At 45.1% G+C, this 26,768-nt stretch overlaps 2 protein-coding genes across 4 annotated transcripts in view; one reads left to right on the top strand and one right to left on the bottom strand.

Moving 5' to 3' along the window:
- Positions 1-9,686, bottom strand: part of AIDA (axin interactor, dorsalization associated) — a 54,654-nt gene extending 44,968 nt beyond the window's left edge. Inside the window, exon 1 of the mRNA XM_024219265.2 lies at positions 9,473-9,686. Within this exon, the coding sequence (XP_024075033.1) occupies positions 9,473-9,582 (110 nt within the window). The 5' untranslated portion in view covers positions 9,583-9,686. The remainder of the gene's footprint in view (positions 1-9,472) is intronic.
- A 271-nt stretch (positions 9,687-9,957) lies between these two features.
- The window catches only part of BROX (BRO1 domain and CAAX motif containing), a 22,532-nt gene continuing 5,721 nt past the window's right edge, over positions 9,958-26,768 (top strand). Inside the window, exons 1-10 of one of the 3 annotated variants that reach the window (XM_026657675.2) lie at positions 9,958-10,014; positions 14,295-14,434; positions 15,630-15,736; positions 17,755-17,851; positions 19,068-19,163; positions 20,532-20,604; positions 21,032-21,137; positions 21,671-21,760; positions 22,671-22,756; positions 23,977-24,058. In XM_026657675.2, the coding sequence (XP_026513460.1) occupies positions 14,334-14,434; positions 15,630-15,736; positions 17,755-17,851; positions 19,068-19,163; positions 20,532-20,604; positions 21,032-21,137; positions 21,671-21,760; positions 22,671-22,756; positions 23,977-24,058 (838 nt within the window). In that variant the 5' untranslated portion in view covers positions 9,958-10,014; positions 14,295-14,333. Of the gene's footprint in view, positions 10,015-11,783; positions 11,892-14,294; positions 14,435-15,629; positions 15,737-17,754; positions 17,852-19,067; positions 19,164-20,531; positions 20,605-21,031; positions 21,138-21,670; positions 21,761-22,670; positions 22,757-23,976; positions 24,059-26,768 lie in introns of those variants that run through there. The other 2 variants (XM_026657676.1, XM_026657677.1) reach the window with 2 other exon arrangements.

The following is a 26,768-nucleotide window of genomic DNA, read 5'->3' as shown; positions in this document are numbered from 1 at the left end:
CAGCGCAAGGACACCAGATTGAGAGCTGCCCTTCCGGTAGAGAAGCGTGTTGCAATCGCTGTGTGGAAGCTTGCGAATCCAGACTGCTACCAGTCAGTTGCAAATCAACACATTCCAATTTTAGCACCAGACCACCTTGCCTCTGAATACATCAATAGGAAGGGATACTTCTCCATGGTGTTGCAGGTGCTTGTGGATCACCAGGGGCATTTCACGGACATAAATGCAGGCTGGTCTGGAAAGGTGCATGACACACACATCTTCAGGAACAATGGCCTGTACAGAAAGCTGCAGGTGGGGACTTTCTTTCCAGACCACAAGTTCACAGTGGGGGGATGTGGAAATGCCCATAGTAATACTGGAAGACCCGGCTTATCCCTTACAGCCCTGGCTCATGAAACGTTACACAGGGCACCTGGACAGCAGCAAGGAGCGTTTTAACAACAGGCTGAGCAGGTGCCACATGGTAGTCCAATGTGCCTTTGACTGTTTGAAAGCTCGTTGGAGGGGTCTCAATGGCAAGCTAGACCTTACTGAGGATAATATTCCTGTGGTCATAGCCGCATGCTGCACTTTGCATAATGTGTGTGAATCTAAGAGTGAAATGTCTGCTCAGGTGTGGAGCACTGAGGCAGAGCGCTTGGCTGCACAGTTTGAACAGCCAGATGCTAGGGTTGTTAGAGGAGCCCAGAGGGCTGCTATTAACATCAGAGAGGCTTTGAGGAACCACTTTGACAATGAGGGGCAGTAACACGTCTGCTTTGGAGTTACCTCCCTGTTGCATCCATGTACAATTTTGGGGCCCAAGATCCGTGCAACACAATGCTTTAGAAGCCTGTTCCCGAGAGTGAATTGATTGTGATACACTTTTGTAGAACACAGAATAAAAACGCTGTACCTTTAAATACCTTAGCCTTTATTTATTGTTAAAGGATAAAACCACACAACTGTGTGTAGCTCCAGCTATCATTGTGCAAGCTCTGAGGGGGTGGAGTGATGGGGAAACTCAGGAGTGCTGTCAAGTGAAAAGGAATGTGTGGGCATAGAGGGGGGTGGGAAAGAATTGTGCATCTACTGCAGTGGCGCTCCAACTTGGATCTGCTCAGTCTGCAGCTGTATCAATGACTTGAGCATCTCTGTCTGATCCGCCATAACTTTTATCATCCGCTCTGTCGCTTGCCTAGCAAAAGCAGCACTCTCTTTTCTGTCCTGCCTTTCGGCTTCCCAACACCCTTTCCGTTCCCTGGTCTGTCTGTCATCGCGCTGTAGAACCTCGCAGAACATGTGTTCTTTGCTGAGCCTAGGTTTTTTTCTTATCTGCCGCAGCCAGTCCACGGGGGTGCGTGATGTGTTCTTCAAGGTCTGTGCTGAACAGAAGAGGGATTGTTACATTCAGGCAAACAACTGAAACATTTTAGTAAAAAGGGCATTTTGCTAATAGAAATCACTTTCTCTATGAGACTCTATGCAGGCACACAGCTTGCAGGGCAGCTTTGCAGGGAACTCATCCTAAAATTATCCCACACTTTTTCACAAGCGGCCAACCTGCTGGCTGACATCTCCCTGCTGAGGGTGACCAGAGAAACCAGGACTCAGCTGCTGAATGGTTGCGGCTTTCACCCCGGTCTATATGCAGCTCAGCTGTGCACCACGTTGGTCCCAGCTCCAGTGATTGCTAAATGGCATGGTATAGTTTCCTACAATGGGGGAATTAACAAGGCTGCAATCCCTTGGAATCTGCGGCAAAGGATTAACAAGTATCTCTTGGAAACTTTCCAGAGCCTCTCTCTGGAGGATTCCCTGCAGGTCTCGATGTCCATTGACACCCTGATTGGCCATGCAGATTAGGTACACAGGGCAATGTCCAGCTCACAGAAAACATTACCTGCCTCCCACTTTTCAATTCACTACACAAGCCACAGCAACTTACCTGGAGTCTCATCTGCTTCTCGCTCCCCGCTGAGCACTTCTGGAGTGGAGAAAAGTTCCTGGCTGCCTGGCCCACCAGGCGACCCCACTGGGAGCACCACATCATCTTCATTCACAATTTCAGCCTCCGGGTTACTCCCTCTTTCAGCTGCATGCGAAGTATCCACAGGGCAATCCGTGATGGAGGTGGGGTCACCAACGAGGATGGCATTCAGCTCCTTATAGAAACGGCACGTCTTACGTGCACCACCGGAGCGATGGTTTGCTTCATGCGTCTTATGGTACACCTGCCTCAGCTCCTTTATCTTCGCTCTGCACTGCTGCATGTCCCGATCATAGCCCTTTTCACACAAGCCTCGAGAAATTTGCCCATGTGTCCCAATTCCTGCGGGTCACTCGCAGCTGCTACTGAACAGACTCTTCTCCCCATATACTGATCAGATCCAACATCTCAGCGGTGGTCCAAGCAGGAGCACGTTGGTGTGATAGCCAGCCATGCTCACCTGGGAAGCTCCTCTGGGAAGCCAGCAAGCAGGAAATGAGATTTAAAAGACCCGGGCCTTGCAAGGGGGAGGGGCAGGTTGTCTGCAGGGCAGTGGAATTCAAACCCCTGACCAGAGCGGCATCATGGGAATTGTGGGATACTTTCTGGAGGCCAATAAAATTGTGTGTGCACTGGCTGTTTGTCAACAAAGGGAGGGGAAAAGACAAGTCTCTCGCAGGGGTGGAAGTTTTTTGTTGCCAAAAGTGGGGGGTGGGGGGTTCGAAAAAAAGTGACCTTGCAGTGTGTACGCTATCACTGTTTTGTTGCCAAAAGCCAGTTTTTGGCGACAAAACTTGCAAGTGTAGACAAGCCCTAAGACATATTCCAAATCTGGGGAAGCAGCCACAAACCAGTTCCTCAGAGACAAAAAGCAAACTGACACCTCAGCCAGGTGTCAATGAAATCAAATGGACCATCACCTGGTTAAGTGGCCATTCTTTGGCAGGAAAAAGGGGGTGAGCAAAAAATTTACATCTTTCCCATTCCCACAGACTGTCTCCTGAACCCCAGCTGGAGACGATTCTCAAAGAAGAGGAAGAGGTACAAGAATGGGGAACAGATGCCCCAAAATGTCCTCCCTTTCTCAATCCACAGCAGCCACAACATCTGAGGGGGAAAAGTAACAGCTTTGGACTCATGGAGGGATCCTGTCTGAAAGGAATTCTGCCAGTAGGACTACTGAAGCATGTGGTGAGAGAGCCCTTTTGCTTTCTAAGTGAGATTAATTTACCTTTAATTTCTTTGTAACCAATTGTGACTTTTATGCCTCATTACTTGTAATCACTTAAAATCTATCTTTCTGTAGCTAAACTTTGTTTATCTAAACCAATGTGCTTGGATTGAAGGGTTTGCGAAACTCCATTTGACATAACGGGATTTGTGCATATCATTTTCTATTGATAAAATGATGGACTTTATATGAGCCTGTTGTCGTCCAGGAGAGGGCCGGGCAGTACAAGAGACACATTTCTAGGGGCAAGTCTGGGACTGAGAATTTGCTGGTTTGCTCTGCAATGTAATTAAAGAGTGGCTGGCCATATCTCATTGCATAGCTGGGAGTACTTACATGCTGTAAGTTGTGTATGAGTGGACCAGGAGTGGTTGCTCTCACAGTGAAGCAGTGTAAAAGGCACCCCGGGTTAGAGAATTGAGGGGACAGCTGTTCAACAATCCAGATTATACCTTGGGTAATGCCACAGAATCCCTTGTGGGGTCCGATTAATTAAGTCTTTCTACAAAGTGTAACTCAGTTTAGTAGTCGACCCAGTTCACACCCATTCCAGGTCCATATAACAGTCCTGGTCAGCTTTCTTGCCCCTGTTCAGGAGGCCCCTTTATGGAGTTGGGATTGTACTCTAAACAGTTACTCTCTTATGCCAGGAATCCCCTGCTTTCCTCCCTGGAGGTGAGGTGTAACTTAGGTCAGCTGTAGGGCATTAGCAAGTTTCTTCTTCAGCTGCCCTCTTTTCCTCAATTAGTCCTCAGTTCTCAGAGAATTCAGCACCAGCCTTCTCCTGCTAGTATGTGCCATGCTGTGAAGGAGGAGGCAGCATATACACTATCTTCCTTCTTCCAGCTTATCCCCAATTGGTGAGGGGAGCCTTGTCCCCTTCCTCACCCCCCCCCCCCCTCCAATGCTCCTGGCCTTGGGTCCTTAAAGAAATAACTGATTTTCTCCAAAACACTATTAATTCCCGGGACTGCTTCCTCTCTACCAACACCCTCTTCTTTCCTAGGTCTTTGCAATCATCAAAACCTTCCAAAATCTTAATGGGCCATTTCAGGTGACACGGGTTGGGCTGACCCCTATGCACCACCATGCATAAGGGGTAGACTACCCCATCCCAGATCCTTAATCATTATACAAACATCACTGGAACAGGGATTCACAGAGATGCTCACTCAAGTTGGATGGGGAGGTGGAGGGGCAAAATATACTCAGAGCAGCACCAAACATATTAACCTCTTTTTTAAAAATGAAGCAAGCAAGGTACATGGGGCTTTAATTTTTGCTCTAAGCAAACTGGGAAACTAATGCCCTTCACAACCTGGAGCCACTTTCACAAACCAGTACTAAACTTGTGTTTAAAAAAAACAAACAAAAACAAACAACAAAAACTAGCTATACTGCCAGTAGAGGAAACCTGGCTTAATGAAAGCCAATGCAGGCTTTATAGCAGCAATCAGACCCCCTCCCTCCCCCGCAAAGGTGATGGGTCTAGGAGGAGAGTAGCAGCTGGTGCAGTAGGTAGTAACTACATGTTCTCTGATGTTGGAGATTAAATGCAGGCAAGGATGGGCTGAAACTGTATTGGATAGCTTAGTTGACATTTGCTCCTCTCATCATCACATGCTGAGTGGAGACTCCACCCATAATCAAAGAGAGAGGAGCATCAAGGGGTTGGATTGGAAAGTTACAGTAAGCAAACAGCCCAAGAAAGCGAAAGGAAACTAAAGGGCATTTTGAAGAGAATCCATGGGAAGAGCTACAATTTCCTTCCAGTAAGGCAGGAAAAAATTAAACAAATGGAGCTTCGGTGTCAATTGTTGTGATTCCCTATAAATAAAAGGGCACCAAAACAACAACAGTACTCAACATTTTTCCAGCTCCTTCCATCTGGGATTTCCCCATAACTTACACTATTGAATGAAGCCAGCTTTACAGCACTTGTGAGATATACATTATGCCATTCTACAGAGGTAGAAACAGAGGCACAGAGATTAGGTAACTTGCCACTGGAAGTCTGAACTCCCAGTTCTGTGTCTTAGGCTCAAGATGCTACAAATCAAAAACCCAGCAAGAGGACATGTGGAGTTGGAGTAGTTATTAAGTTCTTATAGCACCTTCCAACTAGAGGAGGAAAAAATAGCACAGCCACACAACACAGTGGTTTTAATCCCTCTTTTATAGACAAGGAAATGGAGGCAAAGAGAAGTTATGTGACTTACTCAAGGTCACACATGGCAGAAATAGAGCCCAGATCTACTGTCCCCGTGCTGTGCTTTAACCAGTGTGAAGATGCACTGTATGCACAGTAGTACTAATTGTAATGATTTATACAGAATTTATCCCCATAGCTGCTAGGCACTAAGCCACCCACAACAGGCAGCATTGCAGAACCACTGCTGTTGATTATAGAAGTATCAGCACAACCATCTTTCCATTTGTCAGAAATTTAAGAAAGAAAATAAGTAAAAGCATCTTGCATCATACTCTAAAGTTTGCTCTATTTGAACTGCCTAGGGAAGAGGATTCCAAGGATAAGGGGTCTTTAATTAAGAAGGCCCTGATGACAATGCACAGGTCTTCCAGCCAATCTGAACTGCTGGGATGGTTCAAGAGATGGTCACTCAGACAGCCTGTCCTTGTCCATTCAGGGCCCTACCAACACTTTGCATTGCTTCTGGAAGTGCAGGAAGTCCATGCAAAGACCTGACCACATGTTCACAGACACTTGCAGGAGACAAGCAGTTGTTTTGCCCCATAAGAATGGCCATACTGGATCAGACCAATGGACCACCTAACCCAGTATCCTGTCTTCCAAACGCAGCCAGTGCCAAATGCTTCAGAGGGAATGAACAGAACAGCACAATTTCAAGGGATCCATCCCCTGTTGTCCACTCCCAACTTCTGGCAGTTGGAGGTTTAGGGACACCCTGAGCATAGGGCTGTGTCCCTGACCATCTTGGCTAATAGTCATTAACAAGTCCATGAACTTCTCTAGTTCTTTTCTGAACCCACCAACAGCACTAAAACCATGCTATGAGCCAGCTTGTACTCAGGAAGCCATTATGCAATGCCAGAAAGCTTGCCAGTGACCACCCCATCTCCAACCTCCACTTCCTGGGTAAATTGTTACCATCGGAGCTAGTCAACTTCAGCCAACTGCGACAACTTACATAGACCCCTTCTAATCTGGCTTCAGACTAGGGTTTGACATGCAACAGCATTAAACCATGCTTAGCCTAAAACCGTATCTCCTTAGCCTAAAACCGGTCCAAATATCCATCTAGTGCTGTTATTTATTAGCAGCATGCATGGGACTGATCAAGAGATGCTACTAACCTGCCTGTAGTGCCTAGAAGAGGTGAAGAGTCTTGTTAAACTGGCTTTGATCTTTCCTATGAAAGATCAGAGGACTGCAATGGGACCCTTTTCCTCCTCATGAAAGGTCCCCTCTTTGGGGTTCTTCAAGGCTCATGTCTGTCACTTCTCTTATTCAGCACATAAAAGCACTGAGAGATCATCCGCAGATGTGGACTGCACTGTCACCAACATGTTGATGACACCCAGCTGTATGTTTGTACACTTGTGTTAGAAAAGGAGTCTCCTGTTACAAATCAGAAAGAAATAAGAGTGCATGTGGAAGACACCTGCTTCAGCTTAGTCCTGATCAAAAAGAAGTGAAGCTGGTGAGAAGGGAGTAGTAATTAGAGGTGAGGTTCTCAAACTGGATTGGTCTGCAGAATTAATTATTTTACAACCCAAGCAGTAGAAAGATAGGTACTCTCAGACCCTGCACCCTCATAAAGCGACCTCAGAGTGAAAAAGCCTGGAGAAACCTTCACTTAGGGAAACTGATAGGAAGTGTGATACCACCCTCTACTGAGATTTTCTGTTCTCAGATTGCCAAGATGACTTCAAACTTTCAGGTTATGGTTGATTCTTTTTTCCTTATGGATGTCCACATAACAATAACTATTAGAAACACCTTCTTTTACTTTCACCAGGTGAAGGAACTCTGCCCCTTTTCCAAGTACTGCGCTAGCACCAGAGCTCCTTATTTTCCTTCCCATCCCAAGGTTTGATTATTACAATACCCTGTCATTATTCAGAAGGCCAACAGCAAACCAAACAGTTCAACTTGTGTCACCCCAATTGCTAAGTGGAGAGAGGTGATGACAGCACAAAACATCGGTGTTTTATAACTTACTCTGATTTACAAGCCTAATTTCAGATTCAGAGTCTTGGCCCTTGTCTTCCTAACTCATTTAGGATTTTGATCAGGCTATCTCAGAAACCACCTCTTTTGCGATCTTTCTCTGAGAATACTATGAATGATGGAGCACAAGTGTGAACCTGAAGGATTTTCTAAGCAACAGGCCTCTTAGGAAATTCACCATCCCATGATCAAACTGAGCCCAAGGTCTCCAACCTTCAAATCGCAGTGCAAGATTCTTTTCTTTGGGTAGGCATTTTCCTAACAGCCAAACTGTGGTGCAGCCCAACCAATCAACTGTCCAGATACTGTTACTGTATGGAGTGCTTTAAAGTACAATATAGAGCAAAAGAGAGGGGGGGCTTTTAGTGGCAGGATGAACTTGCCCAGCACTGAGACGTCTCCAAGTTTAAGGAATTAACTCACTGAAGAGTCGCTGTTGTCCACCCCTGCAGGATTTCACAGGCAGTTACCACCATTAGATCAATGGTTCATCAAAAAGTTGCTGATGGAACCAATATTAACAACCAGTTGAGTTTTTTCCATCAGTAGGAGGAAATCAACAACTGATGTCACTGCAGTCTGTTCTATACCCAGAAAAAGGGATCAAGAAAATCTACAGACTCAGAATATAGCTGGAATTGTCTCATAATTACCTTGATAACCTTCCTATCCACCTCCATCCCCCAAAAGGAAGTTAGAGACAGAGCAGTATTTGGCAAAAATTATTTTTTGGGGTTTTTTGTTTTTGTTTGTTTGACATACATACACACACACACACGATGATCAAAGGTCTAACCCGTGTTGCTGTGTGTGCTTGGCAGCTTGCCCTCTCAAGAGAGGCATTAACAACTGCAGCCAGTATCTGTCTCCCACCCCAAAGGGTAGTTCCTCTTCTTTTATGGGGGAGCCTCCATGATGCAAATTGGGCAGTAAGCCCTTTGCCCATGCAGATTGGGCTCTGTCCCCTGCCAAGTCAACAGTGGCTCATACCTGCCAAAGAGCAAGGTGGGACAGCCCTTTCTGTTAAGTAAGTAGGGACTAGGCCCAGAGATGCCCCATCTGCTTCCTCCCAGGCCTGGTACCCACATCTCATACTTAACTATTGCTTCCAACAGCTGCTCCAGGCCATCCCCATGCTCAGGTGTCACCTTCAGCTGCCCACACAGACTCCACCATATCCAGAGATTCCACCATATCAACAGACTAACATCCAAAGCAAGTCGACAGCCTCCCTAACTTCCACAGATCCCCAACTCTAGAAGACAGACCCTTAACTCCCCCACCCCACAAAAAAAAAAAAAAAATCCCACACACCACCCATACTCTAATCCCCGGGTTCTCAAACTGGAGGTCAGGACCCCTCAAGGGGTCACTAGGTTATTACATGGGGGGTCATGAGCGGTCAGCCTCCACCCCAAACCCCACTGTGCCTCCAGCATTTATAAAGGTGTTAAATATATAAAAAAAAGTGTTTTTAATTTATAAGGGGCACTCAGAGGCTTGCTATCTGAAAGGGGTCACCAGTACAAAAGTTTGAGAACCACTGAGGTAATCACTGTCCCCAGCAGCCACCCAGCCTGACCACAGCCCCACCTCTGCCACCACAACTGGGAGAGACCAGCCGCAAGTGCCAGCCCCCGAGGCAGCAGGGTACAGCATCAGGTGGGTACGTTATCCATTGCCAGGGCAGGGACGGGCGCTGCTCAGATGGGAGCTGTCTCTCTGCCCACGTCCCGCACAGGGCACCTGACTTCTTGGACTGCGAGCGACAAGACCTTGCTTGGGGTGTACAGCGCCTGGCACGCCGGGGCCAGGCACTACTGAACCAGTCCCTTCTCTAGCCCCAGTGCCCGAGCCCAAGGCCCCTTCCCGCCCCCAGCCCATGCCGGCCCCTCCCCCAGCCAACGTCCCGCCGCCCCACTCCCAGCCGGTGTCCCGGCCCGGCCCCTCCCCGTTCTCAACCCCCAGCCAGGATCCCAGCCCCCTCTCCCCTTCCATCCCTGCCCGGCTCCGCTGCTGGCCCCCCGCCCGTGTCCCGGCGCCGCCCCGCACTCACATCTGATACTCGTCTATCGCCTCCACCAGCTGCCCCCACGAGTCGAAGTCCGTTCCCTTCCTGAAGCTGGCGCCCCAGCGCTGCAGGAGGCTCCGAGCCGCCTCCGACATGGCCCCCGCACTAGGGCAGCATGCTCAGCCCGGGGCCGGCCATCACACGGGCGAGCCGCTCCCTCCAGCCCAGCAGCAGCACCAGCCGCCGACCAAGCCCATTTGCGGCTTCAACCGAACCTGGCGGCCGCCTCCACTCAGCCCCGCCCCCTCCCAGCGAGCTAGTCTGCGCCGGCCACACCCTCGGCCCCGACGGGCGGGTGCCGTTGCTAGCGAAGCAACCTCGCCCTGGCCCACGGCTCCAGGAAGACGGCGCAGACCCTTCCGCCTCGGTGCGTGTCATGGGACGGGAGGTCACGGGGTCAGCAGGCAACTCAGCTTGTCCCGGCCGGGCCTCAAGTTTGGTGCCTGGTTGCTGGTAGCAGCGTCCTGCACCGTTCCTCTGAGCGGGGCTGCTCCAGCTCTTCCTGTGCGGGAACTCCCCAGTGCCAGGTGAGCGGCCGGTGCCTCCCCACAGCTCCCGCAGCCTTCGCTGGGGTTGGCCTGCGCCTTTAGGCAGTAAGAGCCACCCCAGCTCCCAGTGCTGCGCAGAGCAAGGGTTGCGTTGGGGTGGGTATGGGGGGAAGTGTCCTGTGTATGTGAGTCGGGGGCTGTTCGTTGCTATTAGAGGGCGAGTCTCCTTGCAGTAGGAAACCAGTCTCCTCGCTGTCATTTTCTCCCTTTGTTTCCACGCTACAGGGGAATGTATTTAATAACCCTCGTTTCACACACTCCCCTTTCCTCACTAGGGGTCTATTTTCAGGCTGTGTTTAGACTCCTCTCTTGAGACAGGTGTGTTTCCCTGCCTGCACTTCGGAGACCCACTAGGCTTTCCCAGATCTAAGTATATTTTAGTGTATCAGAGGAGTAGCCGAGTTAGTCTGGTTCTGTAAAAAGCAACAGAGTGTCCTGTGGCACCTTTAAGACTAACAGATGTATTGGAGCATAAGCTTTCGTGGGTGAATACCCACTTCGTCGGATGCATTCACCCACAAAAGCTTATGCTCCAATACATCTGTTAGTCTTAAAGGTGCCACAGGACTCTCTGTTGCTATGTATATTTTAGTTGTTAAAGGTCTCAATCAGACTGCCCCCATAGGCCGATACAGTTGCTCCCCCAGGATGTCATGAGGAGCAAACACTACGTGCTAAGGAGTCTTCCCTTAAGTGGTCCCTGAAGGGTGGGACTGACTAGGAGAACCAATCGAGCCGTGTTTTATGCGCTTATCTGTAGTGCTAGAGAGGGAACGGTTCAGACTAGCTGGTCTGGGTGAAGGTGTTGTACTTGTCAAGTCTTGCTTGGAACTAGTGCAATTGTAATAATAATCGGAGGCCATCTGTGTGGAGGAGGAGGAGCATTCCAGGCGCATACACCTGGTGGGAGTACTAACCGAGTATAAATATCACCTACACGGGGACTAAAACTCGGAACATTGTGCCTGGATAGATGTTAAGGATGTGGGTGGATGCAAGATTTCTGAATTTGATGGGGGTTACACGTTATTAACGTATCCTGTTTGAAGGGAGCAGCACTTTTGGGAAACAATGAGATCTGCTTTCTTTTCCTTCGGACTGGCTGCGCATTAGCCGTAATGGGAGGCTCAAGTCAGGACTTGAACTTGTCATCAAATCAGTCTCCTAACAGCATCCTCTGGGGCTCGAGTGGGGGGGACCAGTTTGTAACCTCTACATCGCCTGCAGCATAGAGCTGGCTCCATATGTCACTCGCTGCGGGTGGGGTAGCGGAGGAAAGACACGACTTGCCCGGTCAAAGGTGCCAAGATTTTGTGTGTGAGAGAGAGGGGCGGGCTGGCTGCGGGCAGAGTGTGATACACGCAGCCTCGGGAAGGGTGGGCCTGGCTGGATATTTCAGCCAGACACTCGCCACCTCTCTGTATGCGCAGATCCACAGAGATCTAGAGCCCGAGGGGGGCAGCGGCCTCTACTCCACCACCTTCCTTGGGGTGCGGGAGAAGCAGGTCTGCACGCTTAGTTGCCAGAGATTTGGGGGAACCAGTTCTCTAGGACAGCTGGCAGGGATCAATGCACCCGGTCGTCTGCAGCCAGCAGGCTCTCAATGAGATCGGCTCTCTTCTACCCGTGCCTGCGTGGCAGCGGCCATTTTGCGCACGGACTGGTGTGGGCTCCGTACTGCGCCGGCGCAAGCGATGCGGGCGGAAGCAGGGCTGCCTGGAGGGGGAATCTGGGGACAGTGAGGGCGGAAGCGGTTCCGCTGTGAGCTGAGGCTGCTCCGCCAGCGGGTAGAGGGGCGGTTTCCGCGTCAGCAGCAGGCTCGTCCGCGGAGGTAAACAGCAGCCCCCGCCCATAGTGTAAGAGAGCGAGGTGGCGGCTGGGTGGCGCGGGCCTGTCCGCTCGTGAGTGAGCCTGGCCGGGGGTGGGTGGGACGGGACGGGACTCCGTTGCTGTGAGCTTGGCCTGACGGTCGCGCTGGGTTTCTTGGCCTTTGAGGGCGCTGTGAAGTGCGGCCCTCCTGCCTTGGCTCGCGGGGTGGGCTAAGTCCTGGCTCCCAAGCTGGGGACCAGAGAGGGAGGGACGGGGTCGGGAGCGCGTTGGGAGAGGGGTCTCCGGGGTCTAGACAAAGCTGCGCCCCGCTGTTGTAGCAGTGGCAGGCGGCCCGCAGCCCCTCGCGTTCCCCAAGCAGCTGGTGATGCACGAGCAGGAGGCGCCCTAACTCTCCCAGTAGCTCTCCGCGTTCGTGTGTGTATTATATGCAATACGCCACCAAACGTGATAGTGATGCTACCAAGTGCAGGACAGACTCACCCAGCTCTTGACTTGGCAGATTTACAAGATCTTTAAAATTGTCTAGGTTACTAGTCCCAGTTCTTTAAATATTCAGGGTCCCTGCTTAGCAGAGTAATCTAATACAAGAATTATTGTACCGGGATTGTACATACTTGTAAAAAGACATAGTTATTCATAATTGCTCTGAGCACTTTCTTTGGCCAACTGCTTCCTTGTAATGCCCAAACAAGAGATTGCGTTATCCAACGTTGTTAAAGTGACAGTTTGTTCAGACACTTGATCACCATGGTTGTCAATGTGCTGCCATATTGAGGACGGGGTTCAGAACAGGAAAGAGAGCTCTCTAGATATAGTCTAATATCTTCCTCTAGTTCATCTTATTTTGAAGCCTCTAAAATCTTCCCTCTTGCAAATGTTACTAGGTGCATTATGCCTTGGGGAAAAATACAATGAGGCATTTGCTGTCCACAGAAAGATTCTCCTCTCTTCCACACGCCAGGAGAAAGTTGACTAATTATCTAGGCCCACAATCTGTTCTTTTGCCTCTCTCCACCTCTACTCCAGAAAGATCTGGAAAAATAGAACAGCCACACACCATGGCTCTAAACAGTAATTGACTTTAGAACTGTCTGGAAGAAACAAATTCTGATGTCAAGGGGCCTGTGCTGCATATTCTGTTCTGTTAGACCCCGGACAGTTCACTCTAAGGACCGTTAGAATGATTATTATTATTTGTATTACTGAATTGCTTAGGAGCCCTAGTCATGGACCAGGAGCCACTGTGCTAGGCACTGTACACATAGAAAAATGAAAAGACGGTCTCTCATGTAGTCAGGATCCTCTCCATAAAAGAGCTTTCTAAATCAGTGATGCACCCTACCCAGAAGTCAGGACAGTCTTCAGAAGAATCTCTTTCTGCTGATGCTATAGGAAGGCAGTCTTCCAGTCTCCAAATGTAGGTTCAAGTAGCAGGCATTGGAATAATCAAGTATGGATATCAAAAAGGCATGGATAATTGTGCCACAGGCCACATCAGACAAACTATTGCCTTACCAGACATAGGTGAAAAAAGGCACTTCTAACTACTGATGTCTCCTAAAAGTATGTTGCTGTATGTAAACACCAATCAGATTGCAAACTGCCTTGATTATGGTTGAGCATTCTTTGTGGTTGAGCATCCAGCCCTCTGTTAAAGGGAAAGTCACTGTGAAGAGTGGAAGACCTCTTGGTGCTGAGGAGGCTTTATGGCCTACCACCTTAAACAGTTTCTCTTGTACTATACACCTCTACCCCGCTATAACGCGATCCGATATAACACGGGTTCCCGTATAGCGAGGTAGCAGCGGGGCTCCAGCGGTGCTTTAAGGGGTCCGGGGCTCCGGCTGCTGCGGGGAGCCTTGGGCCCTTTAAATCACCGCTGGAGCCCTGCTGCCCCTACCGCGGAGCTGTGGCAGCAGGGCTCGGCCAGCGATTTAAAGGTCCCAGGCTCCCCACAGTGGCTGGAGCCCAGAGCTCTTTAAATCACCGCCGGAGCCCTGCTGCACCTACCCCGATATAACGGGGTTTCAGCTTTAATGCGGTAGGGATTTTTGGCTCCCTACGACCACGTTATAGCGGGGTAGAGGTGTAGTAAGGGCTTGCTGTTGTGAGCCTTCCTGTGCAATCTCCCGTTTCTTCAGTGTGAGCTAAGCCTGTAAAGGAGCTGTAGAATAGTGCCCTACAGTGGTGAGTTCAGAGTTTCAAAAAGTACGTAAGTACATATCAATATATCTGTAACAGGTCTAGGATCTCCAACAAGTCTCTCTCCCCCACCCCCTTAAAATTACTTATAGAGCTTTGCAAATTCATTTCATAAAAGAAAAATGTAGCTCACATGCACTTTATAGACCCAAGTGGAGCATCAAATGCCCTAGAGAAAGAGGAGCACCCCAGTTACCCTCATGTAACTATTTTCTTCCAATCTTTAGGTTTCTAATAAATAGAATCGCAAACAGTACTTGAGAGAAATGACCCACTGGTTTCATCGCAACCCTTTAAAGGCTACAGCTCCTGTCACATTCAATTTCTATGGGGTAGCCAGCAGTCCTGCTGCAACAAAGATTTGCAAGTAAGTGTGTTTCAGACTAACACTAACTTCTTTTCCAGTGTTCAGGGTGTACCATGGACATCTTTTTAGTATTGTTTGAAGAGACTAGAGATTTGTAGGCTGGGAGACAATAAAGCACTGATAGCATTTTCAGCGTCCAGTTCTAGAGAATGATTAATCTAATCTTACAAATCTGATGCTACATAGCAAAACCTATTGTAACAAAACAGAGGCTAAAAGGACTAGACGTTCCATCACTTTTTTGCTGTGTGTGTGTATCCTATTGTGGAAGGATTAGTGTAAGTAATGTACATAAATTAATAAACCAAAAGTGTTCTATTGTGGAGATAAGAGTGGCTCTGAAAAAGCATTTAAGTCAAGCTTATAAATACAGAGACATGATTACAATTCCGTCTATTCACGTAGTGTAAAATCCCAGTTCTGATATTGCTCCTGCCATGTTAACTTCTCTGGAGAGGATGAACAGCAGTCCCGATGCATTCTAGTATACAAACACATGGCTTCATGTACAAAAGCATGAGAATCAATTACACAGTGTGTGCATATATCTTCGATTAAGAGACTTTGAGTCAGGGCTCCTGGGTTTTATCCTTAACTTCTGTCACATACTTGCCCGAGGCCACACAGCAAGATACTTACCTTCTTTGCCTTCGTTTATGGATCTGAAATGAGTACAACACTGTTCTATTTCATGTGTATTGTGAGGCTTAATTCATGTCAGTGATGTAATTTGAGATCATTGCATAAACGCAATTATAAAAAGTTACTATTGGAACACGCTATTACGGATTTTCTTCTAATTATAATGTACTCTAGTAGTGCACCACTGATGCAGTGATCTACCTCTGAAGTTTTGGGTGGATAACAAATATTTCTGTTAGTTGGGTTAAAATTTGGGTTAAAAAGCAGTTAAAATTGTTCATTTACTGACATTGATAACTACTACATATGTGTCCAAAATGAGCCATACTTTAAACTGAAAATACCAATGCTGAAGTGAATGTTGGGTCCTATAAGAGATCAAAAGACTTGTTAAATCTGATCCCTCCCTGAGAAGTGTTTGATATGTCTTTTTTCCAGTGGCTATCTCAGATATTAAATTAATACTGCACTTAGCTAGAAGGATAAGAAATAGTGTGAGGGTGTATAAAAGGATCACCTTTTGTATAATTTTTTTTTTTTTTTTTTAACACAGTGACTTAAGATCATCCAGGGTACGACTCTTGGAACTGTTTACTGATTTGAGTTGTAATCCAGAAATGATGAAGAATGCAACTGATTTGTACTTTTCACTCTTGCAAGGTAAGAACTTTGCAAGCTGCAAATAAAAGGTTTTGTATAATAATCTTAGGTTTAATAAAACTCATAATAATTTTGTTATACCAATTTATGTAGGGGCATTATCTGGTCACCAGGAAATATGGTGTCTCCTGTTCCTGTCACCCATTATAGCCTTAGAAGCCTCAGTCAGCATCCTGGCAGTACTCGGAGCATGGACAGTCCTTTGCTCTCTGCCTTTTAACCAAGTGTTCCAGGTTAGGTATCTCAGCCACCTTCTGCTTTCTGGGGAGGAGAGAAGTTGATTTTCCTTGTCTCTGAGAATAGACTGCGTTACTCCTAAAAACAGATCTATGAATTCTCTCAGAATGGAGAGGATACCAAATCAAAAGTGTAAAATAGTCTCAGGTCTAACATTAGGTAATAGTTTAGCTAAATAAAGCAGTCTTGCAACTACAGTTATCCAGGTGCTGATATGGCTTTCATCACTTTGGTATCTGAGTTTTCAGTAGATATTCACTTACATTTTATGGCTCAGATGTCTGTCATGCTTCCTCAGGCTCTTTCTTGCCTCTCAGCATGACAAGAGCTCAGTAACCCACTCTGAGTCAGCATTTTCCCTGTGTCCAAATTGCTCTACAGGCCAGTCAAGTAACATCCTTGAATTCTGTGCAATGGGCAGAGCTGAGCTTAAATGAAACACGTTACTTATGGATTTCTAGGCTAGATTGGCCTATGGACAATTACCCTTTTTTTGCAGCTGTCTTCATTTGAAATCTGCCCCCCTTCCAGCTCTATTGTACCTTATAAGTTTATTCAATATTATATGAACCTCTGCTTCCTTGTCCATCTCCATTCAGTTCTTTCCTACATTGATTTGAAACAGTTTTGAAATTACATACATAATAGCTTGCCTTTTCCACAAACAGTGATTTGCTGTCTGTCGTGATGATTCATTAGTATGCTTATAGCCTTCTGTGTCCCAGCCTGACGTGTGAATCTTTCAAATCAAGTTAACTTTGGCTTAAATGACAATTGCTTATTCTCTCTATCAGCCTTACCCTCCCCCCCCCCCCCCCCCCCCGTGTGTTTAATCACTCATTTAAAAAAAATATTATTATCTATAGTAAATATTCCTCTGTGTCACACAAGGGTCTTGAGACTGCAGACAAATCAGGTTCCCCAGATAGAGGAGAGGGTACTGTCCAAGCTGTTGCAGAGAAGACAGGAGGAGGATGCCTTCAATAAAGAGGAATCCATACCCATTCACTGGGGCTTGTCTTCACAGTTAGTTTGAGTTAGTTCACTTGGTTTATTCCACTCAAGTTAGCCTACCCTGAGTGAGCGTGAAAACAGCACTCAAGCTACCTAGAGTGATTGGGTTCGCATCCGAGTTGTTGCTTCCCCACTACATTACTAATGTGAACAAGTGTTGGCAGTACTGAAGCTTCAACCACTCCCCTGACAGGCCAACTAACTCAAGCTTAAAGCACCGTCTAAGAGATTTGTGTATGTGGACAGGAATCAGGTTAGGGGCAAAATTCAAATTATAAATTGAGCTAACACTGCAGTGAAGACGAGGCCTAAAACCTTTTCTGCGTCAAATACATTTTTCAAATATTTCCTACCAGTATTAAGAACCTTACTGTAGATGATGACTCTCTCAAGCACCATGTTGATTGGACCTCTCCTGAGTATAGTTAGATGACAAGGTGTTTAAACTACCAGCAGTCCATTTACACCAGGAGCTGGGGCCGAATCATGCTTCGCAACAGTGAAATCTTCAGCAGAGGCTCACAGGGCTGAGGCAATAGCTTGTCTGAGCAGGGAGTGTCTGATAAGACCAGTTGGTCTTGTCTGTTGTAAATCTTGTTCTCTGAACATTCTGAAGAACAAAAGCTTTAAGGAGTAACATGAATGCCTGAGAGACTTTTTGCTGTTCTACCTGCCTACATCTCTACTTGCATCTTTACATTGCTGCCTTCTAATGTTTAAATTGCCTGTTGGCATGTTTTTGTTTTTTTTTTTTTTTTTTTGGACAGGCTTTATAGTCTCACTGGATAACTCTTCTCAAGACTGCAAGTTGCGATATATTCAGAATTTTAAGTGGACAGACACATTACAAGGACAAGTTCCAAGGTATATGTTCTATGGAGTCTGCAATGTCTGTGACCAGGTTCTTTAGATTATAGTATAGATCTGCCACTATAGTAAATGTTGCACCATGCTGATCATTAAGTAGTTTCCAAGAGGCTGATTACATTAGTGTTCTAATAATTGCCTTGCTCTTCTGCTTTATAGCTATTACAGTGTTGTTCTGGAGATGCCAAAGTGCCTCTCTTTCATTTAGTTGAGGTTAAGACACTACATTGAAATGGTGGATCCAGTCTGTTGGGGCTTTCTACAACCTCTATTTACAACTGAAGACAGAATAACTATTATAGTGCAAAATGGGAAATAACCATATAATAATATAAAATAAGAATTAGAATGTATATAATTGTAGTGGTTTCTGGTGCTGGAAATCTGAAATTAAGTCTTACTTTCTGGTGATATCCTCCCTCCCCTATTGTGTCTCACCTGAAATGTAGACAAAACTGTTCTGGTCAGGGTCTTTCTCTCTCTCCCTGTCTTCTGAAGCATATAGCACTCTTTTGGGTGTTGTAGATAAACTGTAAACAGAGACTTTAATAGGAATATGTTTTTTCTGTGTTTTCCTATTGCCACATCCTTAAACCAAGCTGAATAAGTTACCCTTTAAGTGGGATGAACTTATCATAAGAGCATTTTAACATCTATGCAACTTTCTATTCTTACATTATATTCTCTTATTTGTAGTTAGTAACTGCATGCTGTAGAAAGCACTTCCAAATAGCTGCCAAGTTAACAGGTCTAAGACTACATCTTTTTGTTTATTTAAACTAGTTATCCCAGACCTAGGTTTTCCACAAAACAAGCATTTTAAAAATAAATGAAAGAGAAATGTTAACCTCACTGAAAACTCAATAAAGTATGTTACCCTGTTAATATAAAAATTCTACTAAACTCTCTTCCCAACCCCAGAAAAAATCCATGTGAAAGGCACATATTTGAACACCCTGTGGGATTTGTTCACCTGACTTCTTGGGGGATAAGCAAAAGATTAAATCATTATTAGAAAATCCAAGAAATAGAAAAGCTATAAATTGGACGTTTCTGACATTTTAAATGAAAACCAAACCTACTTTATGCAGGTAGCTGCCATTTGTTATGTTGCAGAAGTACAAATTAGAGAACTTGTCTAAACAAATTGGAAAGCATGAAATTGCTTGTTTTGCCTTTTTTTATATATATATATATATTTGTTTATTTTTAGTGCCCAGCAGGATGCTGTGTTCGAACTGGTTTCCATGGGATTTAACGTGGCTCTCTGGTACACAAAATATGCATCGAGACTGGCCGGGAAAGAAGAGTAAGTGTTTTTTCCTCCTTTAGCAACTCTATTGCAATAATATCCCAACAAAAAGGAAATCTTCAGTTAAAGCAGACTTCATTCACGTGCTTTAACATTCAGATGCACTCTGGCTCCTTGCCTCCCCAAGAAACTTCCTTGCACTTGCAAAATGTAACCAACCACAATGCACACACCAAATTTCTCTACATCACACTCAGATGTACAATTTAAACTTCAGCCATACCTAGATCTAACATTTTTATAAACCTATTCTCCACTGAAATCTAAAATATTTTATTTCTGCATAGATAAGTGTCACATTGGCGTGGAGGCTAGTTTCCCCCATGCTCACAAGCTCCTCCAACACCTCTTGTTGCCAAGTCTGCCTCCCTGGCTCCCCAAGGTCTGTTGACTGGGCAGAGCTGAACATAAGGGAATTGGGCTAGCAGCATCGATGAACAAAAGTAACTGGCAGAACTTGACAATTTATCGGCTTTTCTTTACAGAGGTAAAATAAGTTATAGCAAACAAAGGAAATAACTTTTTGCAACTCAAGATTGAAAAGTAGCCTGGCTGAGACCAGGGGCGGCTCTGTTTTTTGCCGCCCCAAGCACGGCAGTCAGGCAGCCTTTGGTCCGCTGGTTACACAGATTCGGCGGCATTTCTGCGGGTGATCTGCCGGTCACACGCGTACCTGCCACCGAATTGCCACCGAAGCTGCAGGACTGGCGGACCTCCCGCAGGCATGCCACAGAAGGCTGCCTGACTGCTGCCCTCACGGCGGCTAGCACGCTGCCCCCCGCGGCTTGCTGCCCCAGGCACGCGCTTGCTGCACTGGTGCCTGGAGCTGTCCCTGGCTGAGACGTTCTCTAAATGAATGTGTGTGGGAAGTTTCTAGTTACTGTGGCTCTTCACTTGGAGAAGCCTGAAAAACATTAATGTGAAGGGAAATCTTAGCGTTTTGTATGCAAACTATTAAATATTGGACTGAAAATATAGAAAATTCAGTTCTCCTACAATGAGCGTGTTTAATGACTGGATTTAGTTTTGAAATTTAAGTGTGAAATAGAGGGATTGTAATTCTGGTTTAAGTGCAGATATAAACACAGCCACTACAGTGTCCTCATAAGTAGCATTTTGCTGAGGAAAAAGTACAGCCAAGCAATGCTGATAAAGGTCAGGCAATAAAACTAAGAATAGTGAACAAGTAGAACTACTCTACAAGAGTAATGTATGGACAAAATCCCAGGTCTTTGGGCTTTTAGATATAAGGCGATTAACCAATGTGTGAGTAGTCAGTTTTGTAAGATTATGAGCTGGTACATAACTCAGCTGTATAATATTAACTTGAATGCAGAATTACATATTTCATTAACAATCTTTCAGTATAACAGAAGATGAAGCAAAAGATGTTCACAGAAGCTTGAAGATAGCAGCTGGGATTTTTAAACATTTGAAGGTAGAAAACATACCTTTATTCCTATTTCTTAAGTTGTAAGTTTCTCTGTACAGAGACTTTGTCTACTCCTTGTCCTGTACAACACTCAGTGAATTGTCAGTGCATTACAAAAGACTTTTAAAAGACTTTTTTGGTTCATATGCAGAGGATTTATGCAGTCATAGTGGAGCTTTTGAATGCTGCGGAAAATAATGTACCATCAATGAGTCACGCTACTAGTCAGTTGCTATGGCTGGCCGTTAATCAAGGTAGAAAGGCAATGGCAATAGTGTATTATAGTGACATGGCCAGCCATCTCCTTGACTCCTTCACTTGTAATTTATACCCATTTAGTAATAGAAAATGTATCTTGGAAAAAACCCTGACATTTAGTAGTGGTGTCTTAGATTTGAACTAACCTTGAAACGGACTGTCTCTCTACCCTTAGGACAGCCATATCCCCAAACTGATTACACCTGTAGAAAAGGGAAGGGATTTGGAAGCTCGACTTATAGACTCCTACATCATCCAATGCCAAGCTGAAGCTCAAGAAGGTAAAAATATAATGGGGGTATTTATCTGTGGATTTCTTTTGTGGTTCATAATGTCTCCTGGATAGTGACAGCCAGTGTTCTCCCAAAGTACTGTGGTTTGGGGTTGATTGCATAACCAGAATCAAACTCTTCACTTTCGTTAAACAAATGGCAATAAAACATTACAAATATTTGTTGATCAGTTTTAGAGACGTTCTCTAGGAGATTCTCGTTTCCACCCTTCTCAGGCACCCTTGCTTAATGCAATATGAAAACGTCTAATAAACTAAAGGTCCAAATATCTTGAAATAAAAAAATTGAAAACTAATCTCACTGCAGCGTACCATTGCCCATTTTGTCAAGTTTTCTTTTGTACTCATTTCGAGCTATTCTATTCCGACAGTAGTTATGCCTTAATTTTGTCTATAAGGCTTGCATCAATTGTCAGAGCACACCGTTATTTCTGTGCTAATAGAACTCAAGTATTCAAACTGCTAAATCCCTAATTAGGTTTGATGTGACTGTCTGCAATTACATTTTATTAATGGTTTTAGTGACAATTGCCCGAGCTATTGAGCTGAAACACAATCCTGGTCTGATAGCTGCTCTAGCCTATGAAACAGCCAATTTCTACCAAAAAGCTGGTAAGTTAAATTACAATGTCATTTGAGTCCTTAGTGATTTAGTTTGCATGTCTTGCAGAAAAACAAACAAACAAACCACTAACATTGCAATCAAGAGTGGTAACCCTGCTGCAGTTTCTCTGTGGACAGCGTTAACAGCATGTCTGTGCTTCCAGTCAGTAATTTGAAATCATGTTCTAACAGACAATCATCAAGTGTCACTTCTCAATATAACAGATTTATAGTGGGTGGGTCTAGAGGCAGTGTCCTACTAGCTCTGTGGGTAATTTTGTTCTGGTTCTGTTCTTCAGCTAGCTAGGATAGTAAGTTAGTAGACAAGGGGGTGGATGGAGGTTAAAGGATTGTTTTGAGATGTTCAACAGCAGCTCCTCAGGGCAGGGCTGACTATTTCCGAGGAAAAATTAGTTTCTGATAGGGCACTGGTAAATACTGGTTTAAATTGGGAAAAATAAAATTAGTATTAGAATATACTAATGAAAATTACTGAAAAATATTTAAAAGTTTTATAATAGTTTTGCAGTAATATGGTCTGTTTAATTTTAATTAAAGGAAGTAGAGAAAAGCTTCAACCTAAAGCTGTATTCTTTTGCCTTGGCTACCTCAAACAGAAACTGAAACTTTTGAATCTGGGAATTCCTAGTCTTTGTTTAGCAATGAAATTACATGTTTGTTTAGCAAACAAAAGGGAATTCCCAGATTTTTTTTAAAAATGGGTTTTTTAGTTGTTTTTGAACTTGATGCTTTCATGCAGCTTAAGTTTCTTTGCAGCTGCAGGTATAATTGGTGCACTTCATTGAGATTATAGCTATTTCATACTTATGATCTATAGATACACTTAACTAGACCAGAGTGCTGCTTTGAATGTTTTTTTTTTAATTATTTAAAAAAAAAATTGTTTATGTAATTCTAGATCAAATGTTATCCAGTTTGGATCCAGCGTACACTATTAAATGGAGAAAGTACTTACAGTTGAAGGCATGTTTCTATATGGCTTATGTGAGTACTCTGTAACCAATCAGTGAACATTTAAAAAGGGTTTCTAAAGGTTATCTAGGAGTTAGATGGGGAATGGGAGTCAATTATCATTTGTCCTTGTCACCACATAACAAAATGAGATATTGCAGTCCCTGTAGTACTTAAAAATACACTGTTCTAGAATAAGATGCAATTTGTGTCCTGTAGAATTTAGTGTAGTTACTCACCTCCACAAGTGGGGCAGGTCAGTTTGAGCATTTAATACTTGTGCTCTATTCTCTGCACTGATTCCCAATCTACTTCCAGGTGTAATTCAGTTGATCACATCTCTGAATTTATGGATGAGATAGGACCTGATAGTATCAGTTGCCACCCCCAAGCCTTCTTGTAGGATGCGTGTTCTGCTAGAGCCTGGTTGATCTCCTGGCATAACATTCTCCATCAACGATCAGCAGCTCTGTAATTAGTTGCTGCTTGCGGTCAGACCATATTTTAGTTTTAAAAAGAAAAATACTTTGACTTTCTCTTAGTTTGGGTCTGTAGCCAGAGGCTGTTTATCTCGTGAATGGGTGAGAAAATTAAGGCTGGGCTGGGTTTGATTTGTGCTATTTGTTAAGACCATCTGTGTGTAATTCTTGTAATATGGACAATGATGGAATAAGGTAATGCTGTCGGATTTGGTTTCACAGTACAGCAGGGAATATATATGTTGCATCTTGAGAATATTTATATTGGGCCTAATCTAAGTGGAGTGGGCTTTTATAAATGAAAGGGAGCATTTGATATTGCACTCCAGTAGGAACCCTATTTGAGCATAAGAGCCCAAAATAGTCTTATGAAAGGGAGAAAATGGGAGTGTGGTGAAGTCCCACTTAGACCTTGCCATAACAATTCAGAAAAGCTGGAATGTTTGTTGCCTTTCTGAATTGAGTGAAGTTTTTTCATATATTTAAAAAACCTAAACACTCATGGTACCTGATTCTCACCATGAAAACAACTGGGTTTCTTCTCTGCTGAAGGGACTTGTGCACCAGTTAGTGCTGCTTCCTGTTACTTCCCTGGACCCCCTGCTGGTTGACTGTGCAACTGACAGCAGCCTCAGAGAGCTGCAGATCTTGCCATTTTGGATTGTGTTCAGCTGTACACGATCCCCATCCAGTGAGGAGGAAATATAGCAAAACTGATGTGTTGACAGGAAATGTGCGATTGATGCCTGTACCTATATCATTCTCTCTCATCAGTCATACTGCTACCATGGTCAAACTCTGCTGGCCAGCGATAAATGTGGAGAAGCAATCAGATCTCTGCAGGAATCAGAAAAATGTAAGTATGGTTGCCACATTCTCAAATCCCTCATGGAACATCTGCTGTTGTACTGTTTAGAGAATATTTAAAAATCTTTAGTTTTCATACTTCAGAGTAGCTCACAAAATATCCAAATATTTGTATTAAAGCCAAACAAACACATTATCAAGGTTGTATTAGAGTAGGCAATCAATGCATACTAGCTCTCTAGAAGACCTTTAGAGTCCTTAGTGTGTCCAGAGTCCACAAATGTGTGATACAAAGAAAATACGCAACAAGGAGACCAATGTCCACTTAATCTGCTACACCCCTATTTTGGGAGGAGGATATAAACACTGTGGTAAGTCATGTTCCTGATGGATTGGCTGCACATTGTACTGAAGCAGAATTAGGCACGTTCTTACTAAACCTGTAGGTGTTACAAGTGCTGGGCTACTAGATGTTGCTTAGTGAGGCTGAAGACAGTTTGTTTTCCACATTCTAAAACTCTTCCATCTCCAACTGCTGTGGTTCGGTGATAGAACAAATGGGTCTATTTAATATTACATGAGTTACTTGTGATAAAGGATAAAGTAGAGATATGAATACCCATATTGAAAGGTACAGTACTTGGGTTCTAGTGAGTTCAAGAGCAGTTTAAATGTATTTCTTTGCACTTATTTGATCCTACTTCTAATGTTGTCTTCTGTGAACCTGTGGCTCTCTTCTTGATGGTGTTGTAAACTTGTATTAGAATTTCTGACTCAAAAATCTGGGTGTAGAAAACTTACTTTCTTTAGTTCAGACTTACCTAATATTACAGGTTCTGCACCCTCATTTTGGCCTGGGCAGACTGAGTGTGCATGGTGGTATTGAATGTCTTAATAAGATGCAGTTAAAGACTGGAGTTCCTGTGAGAGGGAGTTCTGTCAGTTTGGGGAAGGAGAGGGATCTGCAGGAAGACTCCGACAGGGGATCCAGAGAGGAAAGAGATCTTTAGAGGACCAGGATCACAGAGGACTGTGGAATGAACTGTCCATGCTAGCCAGGTAAAAAGGCCTGGATGGAGCAACCTGCACTGGGGGGCAGAAGCCTTAAGAGGGAAGGGACTTGAGGAAATGCCAGGCAGCAGGACCTGGGTTTGAAACAAACTCTGAGCCCATTAAAGGTCTGAAGAACTTTGGTGTTGGGAAGACTTGTTTTAAGTTGACATTTGTATTCTGATCTTTTAATAAACCTGACCTCAAAAAGGGATGTTGTGTGACTTGCATGACAGTCTGGGTGCAGTTATTGGAAAGCCCAAGAAAGGGAAACAGAGGCAGGGTCCAACTCCTTGTTACATCTGGTAATGCAATATTCCATTTTATTATAATGCACTTTGTCCCATTAGCCTAAAAACACCAGATAAATGGAAGCTTTTGGCAGGCTTTAAAAAAGTGGGTCTTAAAGATGGCACCATCAGGAGCTCTTTAATTACCTGAAAATCATAAGGGAATCATACAGAAAGTGGAAGCATGGCTTAATTGCTAAGGAAGAGTAACAAAAGAATAGCACAAGCATGTAGGGACAAAATCAGAAAGGTGAAAGAACAAAATGAGTTACACCTAGCAAGGGACATAAAAGGCATTAAGAAGAGGTTCTTTAAATACATTAGGAGCAAGAGAAAGATGAAGGAAAGTACTTAACGTTGTAGTTATGTTCCTGAAAAATGTGACTTTAAGTGAAACGATGTTAAGCGAATCCAATTTTCCCATAAGAATTAATGTAAATGGGGGCGGGGGGGGTTAGGTTCCATGGAATTTTTTTTTTGCCAGACAAAAGGCATTATATACATTTTAAACAATTTTTAAACAAGCAATTTAATACTACGCTGGGGGAGAGTAGTGTGCACGTGCTGTGTGTTTACCAACATACTGTACATACAATACAATACTATAGTTGGGAGGTGCCCCTGCCTTACCCTACACAGGCACAGCCCACTGGCACTGAAGATGAGGCAGGCAAGGAGGCTGAAGGTGCTGTAGGCTAGGAGAAGCACATTGCGCAGCAGCGGCAGCTTCCCCTACTCTGCAAGCACCAGGGGCGGGGGGGTGGGGGTGGAGGGGAGGCTCAACCCTCAGCCCGCTCACTCCCCCCTTCCCCCAAACTCCCATCCTTGACCTGCCTCTTCTCCCCCCCACCTCCTCCCCCTTTACTTCCCATGCTGAGTCCTCGCTCCTCCCCTCCCCTTCTAAACGCCGCAAGCCAGTTGATTGCCTCCTGCCAGGGGAAGGAGGGGGAACCTGCACACCGAGTCCTCGCTCCTCCCCCCTCCCTCCTGCCCCTGGGGGAGAAGAGGCAGGTCAAGGATGGGGGTTTGAGGGAAGGGGGGAGTGGGCGGGCTGAGACTTGAGCCCCGCCCCTGGTGCTTGCAGAGGAGGGGGAAGGCGCTGATCCGCAAGGTCTACCAGTGGGCGGGGAGCGCTGTGTGTGTGTGGGGTGTAGGGAGGCTGCCAGCTGTGGAGAAAGCAGGCAGCCGAACAACGTAAGAGTGGAGCATTGCACAACTTTAAATGAGCATGTTCCCTAATTGATCAGCAACGTAACAACAAAACAACATTAACCGGGACGACTTAAACTGAGGAGTTACTGTATAGGTCCTCTACTTGGTGGGGAAAAAGAGCTAATAACTGATGACATCAAGAAGGCTGAGGTGTTTAATACCTATTTTGCTTTAGTCTTCACTAAAAAGGTTAATGGTGACCGGATC

Source organism: Terrapene carolina, unplaced genomic scaffold, assembly GCF_002925995.2.
Source record: "Terrapene carolina triunguis isolate 2854851 unplaced genomic scaffold, T_m_triunguis-2.0 Scaffold262, whole genome shotgun sequence".
Taxonomy (NCBI): Eukaryota; Metazoa; Chordata; order Testudines; family Emydidae; genus Terrapene; species Terrapene triunguis.
The sequence above is the reverse complement of the archived record's forward strand: the minus strand, read 5'-3'. Positions and strand labels throughout refer to the sequence as shown.